General features: G+C 41.9%; 1 protein-coding gene across 1 annotated transcript in view; it reads right to left on the bottom strand.

Moving 5' to 3' along the window:
• The window catches only part of LOC124622476 (myrosinase 1-like), a 78,883-nt gene that overhangs the window by 51,640 nt on the left and 11,838 nt on the right, over window positions 1–15,405 (bottom strand). Inside the window, exons 4-7 of the mRNA XM_047148184.1 lie at window positions 14,673–14,795; window positions 14,408–14,588; window positions 6,762–6,856; window positions 6,459–6,606 (exon numbers count right to left, since the gene is read on the bottom strand). Coding sequence (XP_047004140.1) covers window positions 6,459–6,606; window positions 6,762–6,856; window positions 14,408–14,588; window positions 14,673–14,795 — 547 coding nt within the window. The remainder of the gene's footprint in view (window positions 1–6,458; window positions 6,607–6,761; window positions 6,857–14,407; window positions 14,589–14,672; window positions 14,796–15,405) is intronic.

Below are 15,405 nucleotides of genomic sequence, written 5' to 3'. Positions count from 1 at the left end.
TTTTCTTACAGCAACTACTTCGGTGAGACAGAGAGAGAGAGACTCTCGGCCAGCATAATGGATCCTATTACGAACAAGACCTGACCGAACGCGTTGCTTGATGCTATTAACGCCGGGATGATTAATGTTATGCACAACTTTGGAACAACATTGAGGTCGCGATAAGGTAACATATCTGAAGAACACCTTGCAATATCAGTCTAGTACAGCCAATTCTTCCTCAAGCGACAATACATTTCCTCCTTGTAGAGGATTCTTCCGGCGTGAGAAATATTCGGACAACTTACTGGAACGCTCACCGGCGTCATAATCGAAAAACGCCGACATTTCGTCGGATGCACACACTCTCCTTTTCAAGGCACAAATGCAATAAGAGAGTGTGGAAATTTTGAACTTCAGCATCACATTTGTCACCACCCTGATCATCGTGATGTGAAACTTTGTCTCTTGGGTCATAAGGCCGACATTCTGAAGAAGAGAAATTTGTTAACATCGAGTATAGATTTAAGTGTCAGGAAGTCTTTTCTTAAAGTATTTGTATGGAGTGCAGCCATGTATGGATGTGAAACAGGGACGATAAATAGTTTAGGCAAGAAGAGAATGGAAGCTTTAGAAATGTGGTGCTACAGAAGAATGCTGAATATTAGATGGGTAGAACACATAAGTAATGAGGAGGTACTGAATAGAAATGGGGAGATGAGGAATTTGTGGCACAACTTGACTAGAAGAAGGGATTGGTTGTTAGGACATGTTCTGAGGCATCAAGTGATCACCAAGTTAGTATTGCAGGGCAGCGTGGAGGGTAAAAATCGTACAGGGAGACCAAGAGATGAATACACTGAGCAGTACTTACTTGGAGATGAAGAAACTTGCCGGGATAGATTAGCTTGGAGAGCTGCATCAAACCAGTCTCTAGACTGAAGACCACTAAAGCAACAAGACCGACATTGTCTCAGACGCTGAGAGTTTGTCTGTTGAATTATCTCATCTAGAAGTCACCTTTCGCCAGAACGGTCGTAGACTGCTCTCACAGCCAACAGTCAGTCGAGTGGATGACGAAATGAACGAGGTGGCAGCAAAACCTATGGCAATTTTGTCTTACGTAGCAACTATTCCCAACAGTATTGGTAATATTCTGCAGAAACATAGTGTGGATTGTGTTTTTCGACCACCACCCATCATTAGGGCCCATTTTAAAATCTCTAAGCGACGATCTTGGTTTGCGTAATGTGGGTGTTACAGTACCCCTTGCAGTTGTGGTACGTCATATATTGGTCGGACCATCAGGATATCGGAGGGCTGGAGTGCTTAGCATGTGTGTCACATGCGCTAACAACAGCCGAAAAATATGTCCTGTTGATGAATATTTCCTTGACACTGGTATTCCTATGGAATACAACAGTACAGAGATTGTAAAATGCAGTTCCAGCTACTGGCATAGAATTATTAAGGAAACCGTTGAGACTGAATTATCAATATCCTTGTTTTTGTGTCATCGGTCTTCTGGCTGGTTTGACGCCACCCGCCAAGATTCCTCTTGTGTGCCAACTTCTTCACTTCTTCGTTTCAGGGTAGCACTTGCAATCTACGCCTTTGCTGTTTATATTCTAATCTCTGTCTTCCTTTACGCCTTTTACCCTCCACATCACCCACCAGTACCACGACAGTTTACCCTGATGTCTGAACAGGTAATCTGTCATCCCGCCCCTTGTTTCTGTAAGTGTTTTCCATAATTTCCTTTCCTCGCCGACTCTGCGAAGAACGTCCTCAAGCCTTACCTTATCAGTTACCGAATTTTCAACATTCGTTTACAACAGCGCATCTTAGATACTTCGACTCTCTCCTGCTCCGGTTTTCCCGCAATCCATGTGTAACGACCATAAAATGCTGTACTCGAAACGTACATTCTCAGAAACCCTCAAATTAAGGCCTATGTGTGATACTAATAGAATTCTCATCATAAGGAATACCTTTTTTTCCAGTGCTAGTCAACGTTTTATGTCCTCCTTGCTCCGTCCATCATGGGTTACTTTGCTGCCTATCACAAGAACTCCTTTACCCAACTCTAATCTTACGTTTCTCACTGTTCTCATTTCTGCTTCCTCTCATTATCTTCGCCTTTCTTCGATTTACTCTCAATACTCTGTACTTATTAGACGGTTCGTTCCATTGAATAGATCATGGCATTTTTTTCACTTTCACTCATAATTCATCAGCGAATCGTATTACTGAAATCCTCTAAATTTTAACACACTCTTGAAAATTAAGACAACATCCCTGCCATGCGCCGTTTTTAATCCGAGCACTTCGTTGTTGGTTTTTCAGTGTTATTGCTCCTTCTTGGTTCTTGAACGTATTTTACACTATTTGGTTTCCCTATAGCTTATCTGCATTTTTTTCCAGAATTTCGAACATCTTGAAGCATTTTACACTGTAGAACGATTTTCCTAGAAGGACAAATCCTATGAAAGGTCTTGATTTTCCTTCAGTCTGTCTTCCATTACAGCTGCAACGTCAGAACTGCCTTTGAGGTGCTTTTTCCTTTCGGATTTTGCTGTATATTATTCATGCCAGTAAATTAAATACATGAGCTGTTAAGCTGACTGTGCCATAATTCACGCATTTGTCGGTTCTTGCTGTCTACGGAATTGTGTGGATGATGCTTTTCCGAAGGTCTTGTGGTATATCACCAGTCTCGTACAGTCTACACGTCAACGTGAATAGTCGTTTTGTTGCCACTTGCCCAAATGATTTTACAAATTGAGATGGACTGTTATGTATCCCGTTTTCCTTATTTAATCTTAAGTCGTCCAAAGTTCTTTTAAACTCTGATTATAGTACTGGATCTTCGATCTCATCCCTATCGACTACTGCTTCTTCGTCTATTACCATATAAGATAAGTCCTACCCCTCATAGAGGGCTTCAATCTAGTCCTTCCAACTATCCGTTTCCTCCCCCCCCCCCCCACCCCCTCCATTTTGCATTCAAGCGGAATTCCCTTGGCGCTCTTAATGTTGCCATCTTTGCTTTTAATTTCAGCAAATGTTGTTCTGACTTTTCTATATGCCAGTCAGTTTTTCCGACCATCACTTCTTTCTCTTCACATTTTTCAGGCAGCCATTCCACCTTAACGCTTCTGCACTTCCTAATTAGTTCGTCAATAAGTGACTTACATTTCCTTATTCCTGGATTTCCCTATAGATTTCCGTACTTCTTTCTTTCGTCGATCAGCTGAAGTATTTCTTTTGGTTTACATGCTTCTTCGCTGTTGCCTTCCTTATACCTGTGTTCTTCCTTCCAACTCTTATGATTGCCTTTTTCAGGGATATCCATTCCTCTTCAACTGAACTGCCTACTGTGCTTTTCCTTATCCCAGTATCTAAAGCCTTAGAGAAACTCAAGGGTATCTCTCCGTTCCTTACTACTTCTTTATCTCTGTTGTTTACAGGTAAATTCTTCCTGACTAATCTCTTAAACTTCAGTCTACCCATCATCATTACTAAATTGAGATCTGAGTCATTATCTGCTCTGTGACATCTTACTGTCCAGTATCTGTTTCAATAATCACTGTCTGACTACGACGTAATCTAATTTAAATATTGCCATAACTCCCGGCCTTTTCCAAGTCTACCTCCTCCACTTGTGATTCTTGAACAGTGTTCGCTATTACTCACTGATATTTATTGAAGAAGTCAGTCTTTTATACTATTAGAAACCAAGATCGCTTGATCTCAAAAGTTTATTTCATGACTAGTTTTGATAGTAACTAGCTGCCGTCATCGGATCGATATTGTAAGGATAGAATATCGTTCATATAGTAATCTGCATGATCGTACAACAATTATATACAAGAAGCAGTATTATCTGAATAATAAAAATTACCCACTTCCCAAAAATATAATAACACACCAGTTTCATCGACATACTGTTAACCTGTTCCAATCATAATAATGCGTCTCCACACTGTGAAGCGATAGTGTGAGTACTCTTCCTGAATAACACAGCTAAAGGACATTTAGGAGGTAACTAAATATTTTTATTTCAAGTGCGTTTCAATGTGTCACATTTCCTCGTCTTCCTGTATCTTTCCAGTACGTATGAGGGCATGCTGTGTGAATGTGTTGGGCTTAGGAAGGTGAAGGGATGTTTAAAAGGATTGTCAGCAGATGCAGAACGCTTCTCAAAAGAGAAACTAAGGAAGTTAAACACAGGGATTGCTTGAGGCACTTCGGAAAGATCAAATGGGTCAAATGGCTCTGAGCACTATGGGACTCAACATCTTGGGTCATAAGTCCCCTAGAACTTAGAACTACTTAAACCTAACTAACCTAAGGACATCACACACACCCATGCCCGAGGCAGGATTCGAACCTGCGACCGTAGCAGTCCCGCGGTTCCGGACTGCAGCGCCAGAACCGCTAGACCACCGCGGCCGGCTCGGAAAGATCGATTCTGAGGAGTGCAGAGGGCGGAGGCTGGCGTTCACCCAATAGGAACGTGGCAGTTCGAACAACGATCAGTATGGTCGGCCGGTAGCGTGTTGGGTAGAAAGTAGCTGGGACGTGCTGAGGACAGGACGCAGTGCGTAGACGCTCCGTCTGGAAGGTGGTAACGTGTGAAATGCTGTATATCGTACTAGATACAGTTCGCGAACCAAACTTCACCTCTTTCGCTCGTCTCACGAGCGTACTTGAAAATTACGTGCTCAAGCAACTCTATGGTTAGCTTCACAGCTCTGTGCCGTCGCGCTTGTGCATTAATTTGTGTAGCAGCGTCATTTCGCGTTGTGCATCGCGGTGTACTTCAGCGTGGCGATGAATGGAAGGGTTGTGCCCTGGTCTGTCATAATGAATTCCCTTCAGCCTCCCTATAGTGTGAAACCTGATCGGCTGATAATACGAGAGCAATTAGCTGCTTCAATACTTGTCAGTATCGATAATAGTATGGACCAGTGATACCAGATGATGTTCAATAATAAGATCAAAATTTGTAGTAAAATTTCAGTCACACAATTACCTGTCGTCTCAAAAGCTCAGATCCATAATTGTAAGAGTAAGAACCCCCTTATTATCTTAGTAAGTAATGACAAATCAAATAGCTTCCATTCTTTTGATAACTCATTAGGGATATGGTCGCAGGTCTGAAAGAAAGCTAGCAGTTACTGAGTGTGTTGGTGCTGAGTGTGTATCTTGTCATCTGTTGCGTGCGCTAGTGTTCCATCAACAAATAAAAATCAGGGTCGTAATCACACGAAATGTTATCACGCACATTCAACCACGTCATTCAGTAGGGAAGATAAGAATACTGTGTCGATAAATGTTATCCCGCACTGTCCAGAAATGAGCACCAAGAACCAAGCAGGCCAGCAGGACAGGGCAAAGACGCAAACAAGAAAGACGGTTATCACACAACTCGTCTGTCAAATATATATAAAACGTGCAAAATAAAAAATCCATAGCACCAATAAGGAGCAGATACAAGTCGATCAATAAAGAAGATGCGTCAACGACAACTCAGGACGGCTGAGCCGGTTCGCTTTAGCGCCCATGTAGGGTGATTTCAGTCTTGGTCATCAGGCGGCGCCACTGCACAAAGGCAACGATGTGTACGTGATTCTTTAGAAGACTATACTAAATACTAACCAACTATTCACAAAAAAAAGGTTTTACGCAACAAAACTTTAGACAGAAACGTTATTCCAACTGGACAATAAACAGTGACACGTCTCACAGCACAAAACGAGAGGCACAGAGTCGATAGAGATAGAATTTAATAGACATGGGCGATTCCGTTATCATTCTGCTGGGAATCCTGCTACTTGCTCTCCCGCTGTTAAGAAATATTCAATATCGATAGCTTCACTGTAGTGGCGCTAGTGTTTACCGTTCCTGTTTGTTGTATTACTGCATACGCCCCGCATACCGATGACTTTAACTTCGCTGCTCAGCTCCCTCTATTAGTATTTGTGCCCTGAGGATCACGAGGTCTTCACCTGTCAAAATATCGGCACTTATTGATGGTGTCGAACACTTACTTTCCCGAAAGCTATTTGGAGACATTTTAAAAGTCCTTCTCTTTACTTTTACTTGACACTTCAAATTTATTAAGAATACTTTCTCATCATACAGCTTCAAACTGTGAAACAAATTCCTTTAATTGATTATTGTTCGAAGTTTTAACGAATAATCTATTGTTATTCTCTTCGGGCGTGGTTCTACTCAGTATATTGGTATCAAAGATGCCTATGAGTTCTGAGAAGTTCCAGAGTTTCGGAAAGCAGTAGCTGTTACCGTACATTTTCGGATGTGACATTATTCACTCAGAAAATGTCGCTGGTACTAATGATCTAAGATGAAGAACATGTGAGAACAATTTATTGGAGAATCATTTCTGGACAGTGCGGGATAACGTTTATCGATCTCGATTCTCATCAAGTGCTATGTATTTCGATACTCACCCCTAATGTACTCCACCTCTTCCTGTGTGAAGGTTGGCAGCCTTGATCGGGGACGTCCTTCAGCCTCACTGTTGCCATCCACTTGCTGTCGCACCACTGCCGGATAATCACCACTCTGAGTGTAGATAGGGTGTCCGTAGAGACCCAGCTGCAGAACAAATTACACATTAACTTTCCTAACAGACATCATTATTTTATTTATAGGCCATGTATGTGAAGTGATTAGTATCTTTTGCAACCTCTAAGCGGCTAGCAACACACTGAAAAGTCGCAAATGCTTGACGGCAGAGTTGCAGTACCCACCTGAAACTGTCGTGCTCTTTCACTAGCTTCTACATCCTCTGTCGAGTTTGTCATTGGCTCAAGCCCATCCATATTAAGCGTAATTCCCACGCTACCTGTAAAACATATCGAGACAATGACTTATATAGCTATCAGATTATATTACTATAGACCATAATGTATAGTCATTGACATGATGCACAAAATAGTACAGCTAGTCTATCAAATATAACTTTTATGTATTCAGAGTTCTCGAATATGACACCGTGTGTGTTCCTTGGCATGATTACAATATATATATATATATATATATATATATATATATATATATTGCTGTGTATAAGTATTATGGGGTAATTCAAAAAAGTGACTTAACAAATAATTTACTCAGAACATTTATGCTTCATTTGTAAGCTCAAGAGAGATTACTTACTTCCTATCGGTTCATACTTTAGAAGAAGACATTATTCTATGATTGACATTTCTGCTCATTACTATATAATGCAAGATGTTTCGTAAAAATTTATATTTTACACCGAAAGGAACTTAAAATGTTCTGTTTACTTAAAACTCTAAGTACATACTAACATTTCACTTTTTCTAGAATTCATTGACTGAAACTGATCCAACATGTTCTATTCCAAATAATCAACTACTTACTATAGTACTAGTTAAATTATTTGCGGTGCGACTGTCATCTATGAGAACGAAACTTGTTTCATGTACAAAAGGAAAAAAGTAGATGTAATCATGAGCCTGAAATTCCAGTGAGGTTCAGAGCTCTTCCACTTTTATTGAGCACTACCTTCTGTTTCCAGATAGCTAGATATCTGATGAACCACTGGGGGACCTTTCCCTGGTTCTAAAGTATCCAACATACGCATAAGATAAGATGAACATTTTAACCCTGCTGTTCTTTTACTACACAAAGATACTTTTCAGATCAGTACGACACGACATAATAAAATGGTGAAAAAAATCCTACTCATGCTTATTTTTAGAACATTTGTGAGCCATAATCAACATGTATTTTGCATAATGTTTATTACCATTTCCATACAACATGTTCATTTTATGGTCACTGCCTGAAGGACAGAACATACAGCGTGCACTTTTAGTAGAGTTTCTTGTTGATATTTATTCAGCCACACATGCCACTCCTTCAGGATCTTGGATGCTTCTGACCATTCTCAACGGGTCAATCGAAGTCCACAAGAGATATGCTTTACAAGCAGTAACAGCAAGAATATTGTAGAAAACTGTCATAGACCATCCATTATATTTTCTTTTACATATATATGTACCTGTTAGCTGATCGAGCTTGTCTACAGCCCCTTTTGTTGAATTATAGTCTAAAATCATTCTTGGCTTCTTATCAGCCCTGCGCTTATTTCCCCAATACGGTGGAGAGTGTTCAGTAGCACGGCATTCTTATTTCTCTTAAGGATATAACTGACCATCGTAGCGTCATTTGCGAATTAAAATGAGAAGATATGAACCTCCTTGTCGGTCATATTTTGAGGAGTCCCTGGCTTGCTTTTACGTATGGTTTATAAAATTGTCAGTTTCCTTTTCGGGAGCAGCTGTCCCAAATTGTACAACGTAAAAATATTGTCACGTGTTACATTCTGACCTCGCGAATCACAGGTAAGATCAGCAACTTCTTTCATTCCCTGATTTTTTTCTGGTGGCACTCCACTCTCCTTTGGGCTTTTAGTATATGTGAAGATTTGTCGCTACACAGAGTTCACATCTTGACCCCATATTTTGCCGGTTTACATGGGATGTACTGCTAGAATGGACAGCGGCTTCTAAATGCTACAAGCTGGTCGTCGACGCTGTCATTTTCCCCTGGATTATACTGTGTAGGAAGAACTTCTAACCAATTCTTCCAGATGCTTCAAATTGCGGTGAGTTTATCAGTATGTCGTCTTTCCTCTCTCGTGGATTTCCTATCAATTCGCAAGGCGAACGATATCTTACAGAATGTTCCTAGGGACACTGTTGCTCGACATATATTCCACCCAGTATTCTTATTTCACAAACTTTTTGTAGATTCCTCATGTGAGGGATACAGATCAGCAAGGAACAGGAGCTAAGTATGCGTGAAAAAGATAATCATCAATGTTTGTCCATTGTTCACAATAACTCGTTGCTGCTTAGTATTTGACATCTCTATTATTACATTGTGATGTGCTGTAGAAAACAATACTCCAAATTAACTTCTTACGTCACTTATTCTGCTGCTGACATACTTGATAACTCCCGGGGTACTCCCGACGAAGTTCGAAGCAAGCAGACGGCTGTATTGTGCTGGTGGTTGCAACTGCCATTACGGGTTCCAGTTTTTAAAAACAGAAGTCTGTACACTACTTTGAACAAGCTGAGGCCTGTCGTCAATGTCATCGGAACAAGCACTTTGTGATGCATTGCTGACATAATCTTCGAACTCGGAAAGTTGTCTTTCGTCTGTTGAGATATTTATCGATTTTTCCAACTCAGCGTCAGTAACTGATGTAATCGCTATTATGTCACAATTCGGACTCATTGCAAATTATGGAGAACATGTCTTTCGTCTGTTGAGATATTTATCGATTCTTCCAACTCAGCGCCAGTAACTGATGTAATCGCTATTATGTCACAATTCAGACTCATTGCAAATTATGGAGAATACAAACTGAGTAGAGAAAACGGATAATTCGAACAGTTGACAAGTCGTAATGACACTTCCATTGTTGTAAACGCAGTGCCTTTGTTGACTTGTTGAATGTTGAGAGTTTGTATGAACAATGAAAGTCATTACTACTATAAAATAAGAGACAACCAGAAAGTATTTGAATTTAGAGTAATCACATTAACGTCGAGTCACATTGACCCGAACAGTTTGAGTGCAACTCTCGAGGTTTATGACCAGATGGCTTAAAATGCTTTAAAACTTTTTTAACCACATACTGCCATTGCATTTTCAGAAAAAGTTACAAAATTTCACAAGGTTATTTGGATATTTAAATAATAATAAGAAGCGAAAATTATAACCATTTCGGGTCATATAGATCCGAACGGAATAGCTGGGTTAAATCAAATAAGGTACTTACTGGCCTCTGCTTATTGTTTAGCCCAGCAAGCAGTTCAAACTGGAGAGGATGATTACTTTACGAATACAGCCTGGATATCTTACACAAATTATAAGCTTGAAGATTACCCAGTGAAACTTTTAAATAACCCAGGTTCAATAAAAATTGTCTTGTAATTGTCTCTTCTATTATCATTTTCACGAACTATTATTTTGCGTACAAGTGTTCGAATACACTAGAATATGATGCGACAGTGTTCCCAAGTCACTTGATATTTCATTATATCTTTGAGAATGACTCCATACTCGATATTCCACTCAGGAGCCAAAGAAACTGGTACTGGTACAGGGCCCTCGTGGGCAAGCAGAGGTAGCGCTACACGACTTGGCATGGACCCGACTAATGTCTGAAGTAGTGCTGAGGGAACTGACAACATGAATCCTGCAGGGCTGTCGATAAATTCTTAAGAGTACGAGGGGGCATCGCAGATATGCTCAATAATGTACATATCACAGGAGTCTGATAGACAGCGAAAGTGTTTAAAACCGGAAGCCTGTTCCTGGAAAAACTCTGTAGCAATTCTGGATATGTTGGTGGTCGCATTGTCCTGCTGGAATACCCCAGGTCCCTCGGAATGCACAAAGGACATGAATGGATGCAGGTGATCAGACAGGATGCTTACGTACGTGTCACCAGTATCACGGGTCCCGTATCACTCCAACTGCACACGTTCTACATCAATATAGAGCCTCCACGAACTTGAACAGTACCCTGCTGACAAGCAAGGTCCAAGGATTCATGAGGTTGTCTCCATACCCGTGCACGTCCATCCGCTTGATACAATTTGAAACGAGACTCGTGCGACCATGTAACAGGTTTCCAGTCATCAACAGTCCGTTGTCGGTGTTGACGGGCCCAGGCAAGGCGTAAAGCTTTGTGTTGTGCAGTCACCAAAGGTACGCGAGTGGGCCTTCATCTCCGAAAGCCCATATCGATGTTTCTTTGAATATTCGCGCACTGACACGAGCTGATGGAGCGGCATTGAAATCTGCAGCAATTTACGGAAGGGTTGCACTTCTGTCAAGTTGAACGATTCTCTACAGTCGTCGTTGGTCCCGTTCTTGCAGGATCTTTTTTCGGCCGCAGCGATGTTGGAGATTTGATGTTTAACCGGATTCCTGATCTTCACGGTACGCTCGTGAAATGGTCGTGCGGGAAAAACCCTACTTCATCGCTACCTCAGAAATGTACTTCATCGTTACACCGGAGTTGCTGTGTCCCACCGTTCGTGCATCGACTATAACACCATGTTCAAACTCACTTAAATCTTGATAACTTGTCACTGTACCAGGAGTAACCGATCTAACAACAGCGCCAGACACTTGTTGTCTTGCCGACCGCAGCGCCGTATTCCGGGTACTTACATAACTCTGTATTTGTATACGCATGCCTATACCAATTTCTTTGGCGCTTCAGTATAGAAAGAAACTTGTAAAGTACACAGATGGAGGAATGGGAGCACACTAAGGTAACTACGAGCATAAAAAGTACCAAGCCCATGCATGTTATTCTCCGTGGAGCATATGCCTAACTGACCTGAACTTTATTCACGGAGAAATGATATTCATCGCCATTTTTTTTCTTTAAATGTAGATTTCACTTTCTTTAATCCATTGCAAAAAATCCTGGCCTTTTGCATTAATTATAACACCTTCTTGCTATTCGTTTGATATTTACACTTACTAAAAATTAGATAGAGATATTTTCTCGTTTGTAAAAAGATGTCTCCTTTGCCACGACAGTTGGAATATGTTAGCATGACGTCGACAGCGTGATACTTCGTACACTCCTATGTCGTCTTAGTGGCGCGCAGAATGTGCCACATGCCGACATCAGTGAAATTTACGAGCGCCATTCCGTGGTTGTCCGATCTTCGAGACTGGGCGGTTAGTATCTGTTCCACGTCTTACTTTGTCTAGCAGATACTGTCAGTGCCTTAATTCGAAGCAAATTGCTATCAGATGTTGATTTCTGAGGCCACGAAGTTGTTGATGACATGCGTCGTCATTGTTTCTAGCGAACTGAAACACCGTACAGACGGCTTCAAGTGCTGCAACATACTCTAAGATTTAGTGATGGAAACCAGCAGTTGGTGGGTAGCCGTACTGTCCCAACATACTTTCTGTCTGATGGATGCTTGACAGTAAAAGCAAATGCCACCGTTGTTTATACTCAGTGGTGACTGTAGTGATGAGTTGCACTACACGTTTGCTACAAGACAACTTTATGATATGGGTTCGTCTAGCTAAAGTAGGGCAATAAATGCCAAACTCACATCGTTCTGGCAGCTAACTGAGTCACCGTATTCGCCTGGTAGGAATGTTAACGTACCGTAAATATTGGTCCATATACGTTTCTTCACCGTGTCAAGTGGATGCTCCATCCCCTCATACAAGATTTTAGTTATAATTCTGTGAGGAAAGCTACACAAACACTAGATTGCTACAATAGGACTAAAAGAACTAATAATTAACTCTTCACACCACAGAAATTGGTTCCTCCAATCATTGCTCACAGTGGGGTGTCAATTCACCCCTTGTCATCGAGTAGTGCAGTTTACACACGCCATCGACTAAAAGTACTGTCCGGCAACCCATTTAAATGTGAGCAGGTCAGATGGCAAAACAGCATGCTGGCTACCATCTCCATCTTAAATGAGACTTCACTGAGGCATGACTGACATATGTGGAAAGATTGTAATGATACAAGTAGTTTTACCTTCAGTGCAGTAGGGGCTTCTATAGAGACGCATTCGAGCAAGATGTCTGTGCCACTGACCAGGCCCCGACAGATCTCCTCGACATAAGGGGAACGATCGAACAATAATGGAACAATATGGCTACCCATCACTTAACATTTTCGCGAGCAGGCCATGTGCCACGATGCCACTGTAGTCAGCACGAAACACTTCAGTATAAACGACTCTAATTTTACCGGCGACGGAGCACGTGAGTATTCTTTAACAACAATCAAGCAGGGTACATTCTCGTATGACTCTTCCTTGCATGATTTGCACTGCCCTGACGAGGCTATACATTATAACCATCTGCTTAATAGCGTGTCTATTTAAGTTTGGAACGCAACAGAGCACCGTTTCTACATATCATGGATTCGGATAAAGAGAAGTTGCAGGTAATCGTCAAGAACGTTCACGTAGTCCACTAGTATCACTGTAACGTAATTTACTGTCATGTACTGGATGGAAACCCAGCCTCCCCCCCCCTCCCCCCATAATAATAGGAAACTATGACTCTGAGCACTATGGGACTCAACATCTGAGGTCATCAGTCCCCTAGACTTAGAACTACTTAAACCTAAGGACATCACACACATCCATGCCCAGCCGGCCGGAGTGGCCGAGCGGTTCTAGGCGCTACAGTCTGGAACGACGCGACCGCTACGGTCGCAGGTTCGAATCCTGCCTCGGGCATGGATGTGTGTGATCTCCTTAGGTTAGTTGGGTTTAAGTAGTTCTAAGATCTAGGGGACTGATGACCTCAGAAGTTAAGTCCCATAGTGCTCAGAGCCATTTGAACCATTTTTGAAATCAGGGGATGCTAAACGATGGCCCCCTGGCCCGTTTATCAGCCAAGTCGGAGATTTTCTCTGATCGGACACTGGTTGTTCTATTGTCCTTATGTTCGTATCGCTGACCAGAACTTGGTTTCCAATACGCTGTCGTACCGTCTTTCTGATTCTGAAATGGCTCAACGGGCACGAACGGAATGCAAATAAATTGAAATAAAAAAGAAAAGAAATCAGCGGATGTAATCGCTCCAGACTGCTACCATCAGTCAATCTAGGACCACGACTGCAGAGAGAGTTAAAAAGCGTGGACTTCAATGGCAAAGTAGCTCCTAATAATCCACAATTTTTTGTGAAAGCAAGTGATTTGCAGTGATGAATCGCTGTAAGCAGCGGCAATCTGATGGAAGAGTTTGGGTTTGGTGAATACCTGGGGAAACTTAAATATAAATATGTGTGGTTCTAAAAGTGAACTATGGAGGGGATATTGTTAGCGTACAGGAATATTTTTTGTGGTTTTGGTGCAGTCCAATTAATATCACTTAATAAAATGACAACCGCGGAGAGATATGAACAAATTTTACTGTACTGTGTTCTGCATGCAGTAGAGAAATAGTTCAGAGACGATGAGTGTATCAGCTTGACAGTGCACCATGTCATAACGCAGCATCTCTGTGGGAATGGTTTATGGCCGATAACATTCGTGCAATGGATTAGCCCGCCAACAGTTTTGTTCTCAACTCTTTTGGATGAGTCAGAATGTGGGCTTCACTTCATAACCTAATGTCCACCACCACTACCTTCTCAGGTTTTGTCTATTGGGATATGTTACTGTAATATCATAGACACTCACAGATCTCATTGAAAGTGACCATAGCAAAGTTGAAGCCCTCATAAAGATGAAGAGTTGACCCACTTATATTTATGTCTACTAATAGGCTGCTTTTGATGAGATAATGTAATGTTTAAGAGCCTCAAGCGATATTACAATTGTCTTCAGGTACTGACCATTCTGCGAAGCTCTAAACTGCTCATCATACAGGTGCCAGACGCGAGCGTGGGCTTTGATGATGGTGTGTGCCGCCAGGTAGTCGCCAATTCCTTTGGCGGGCTGAGAAGGGGCCATCCTCAAAGCTGTGTAGCCGTGCACAAAGGTAGCTGGCTCGTTGAACGTGACCCACCATTTCACCTAAGGAACCGTACACTACCATTATGCTCCTAGGCGAAGTAAATGTGAGACTAGCACATAAACGTTTTGAAACATTTTACTTACCCTGTCTCCGAAGTTTTCAAACAGTACCCTGGCGTATTCAACGAAGTAGTCTACCAGCAACTCGTTAGGCCAGCCTCCAATGTACTGCAGCGGTTGAGGAAGATCCCAATGGTACATAGTCACCTGTAGATGGCATACTGCAGTGTGAAATTTGTGAAATGCTGTATGGTAAGTAATGATGGAAACCTTTAGGGTAAAATATTCCGAAGGTAAAATAGTAACCTCATTCACATCTCGGGTCGGTTATTACTCAGGAGAATGACGTCATTAGGAAAAGGAATGAGGAAGATTTTAGGAGTAGATCGCGGAAATTACGAGCAGACGCTGAGCACAACTGGGGAGAAATTTGTACCAGTACCAGTTGTTTGGGGAAGGAGACCAGACAGCGAGGTCATCGGTCTCATCGGAGTAGGGAAGGATGGGGAAGGAAGTCGGCCGTGCTCTTTCAAAGGAACCATCCCGTCATTTGCCTGGAGCGATTTAGGGAAATCACGGAAAACCTAAATCAGGATGGCCGGACGCGGGATTGAACCGTCGCCCTCCCGAATGCGAGTCCAGTGTCTAACCACTGCGCCAACTCGCTCGGTGGAGAAATTTGTAACGTAACTTGAGTAACAGAAGGCATCGATTGATATGATAGATTCTGAGACATTAAGGATGGATTTGTCAGTTTACTACAGGAGGGCAGTGTGAAGGCTTGAAACTGCAGAGGGAGGCCGAAAGATGAGTACAA

The sequence above is a fragment of the Schistocerca americana genome, chromosome 7 (assembly GCF_021461395.2).
Source record: "Schistocerca americana isolate TAMUIC-IGC-003095 chromosome 7, iqSchAmer2.1, whole genome shotgun sequence".
NCBI lineage: Eukaryota > Metazoa > Arthropoda > Insecta > Orthoptera > Acrididae > Schistocerca > Schistocerca americana.
Note: the sequence above shows the minus strand (reverse complement) of the source record. Positions and strands in the feature narration are given on the sequence as shown.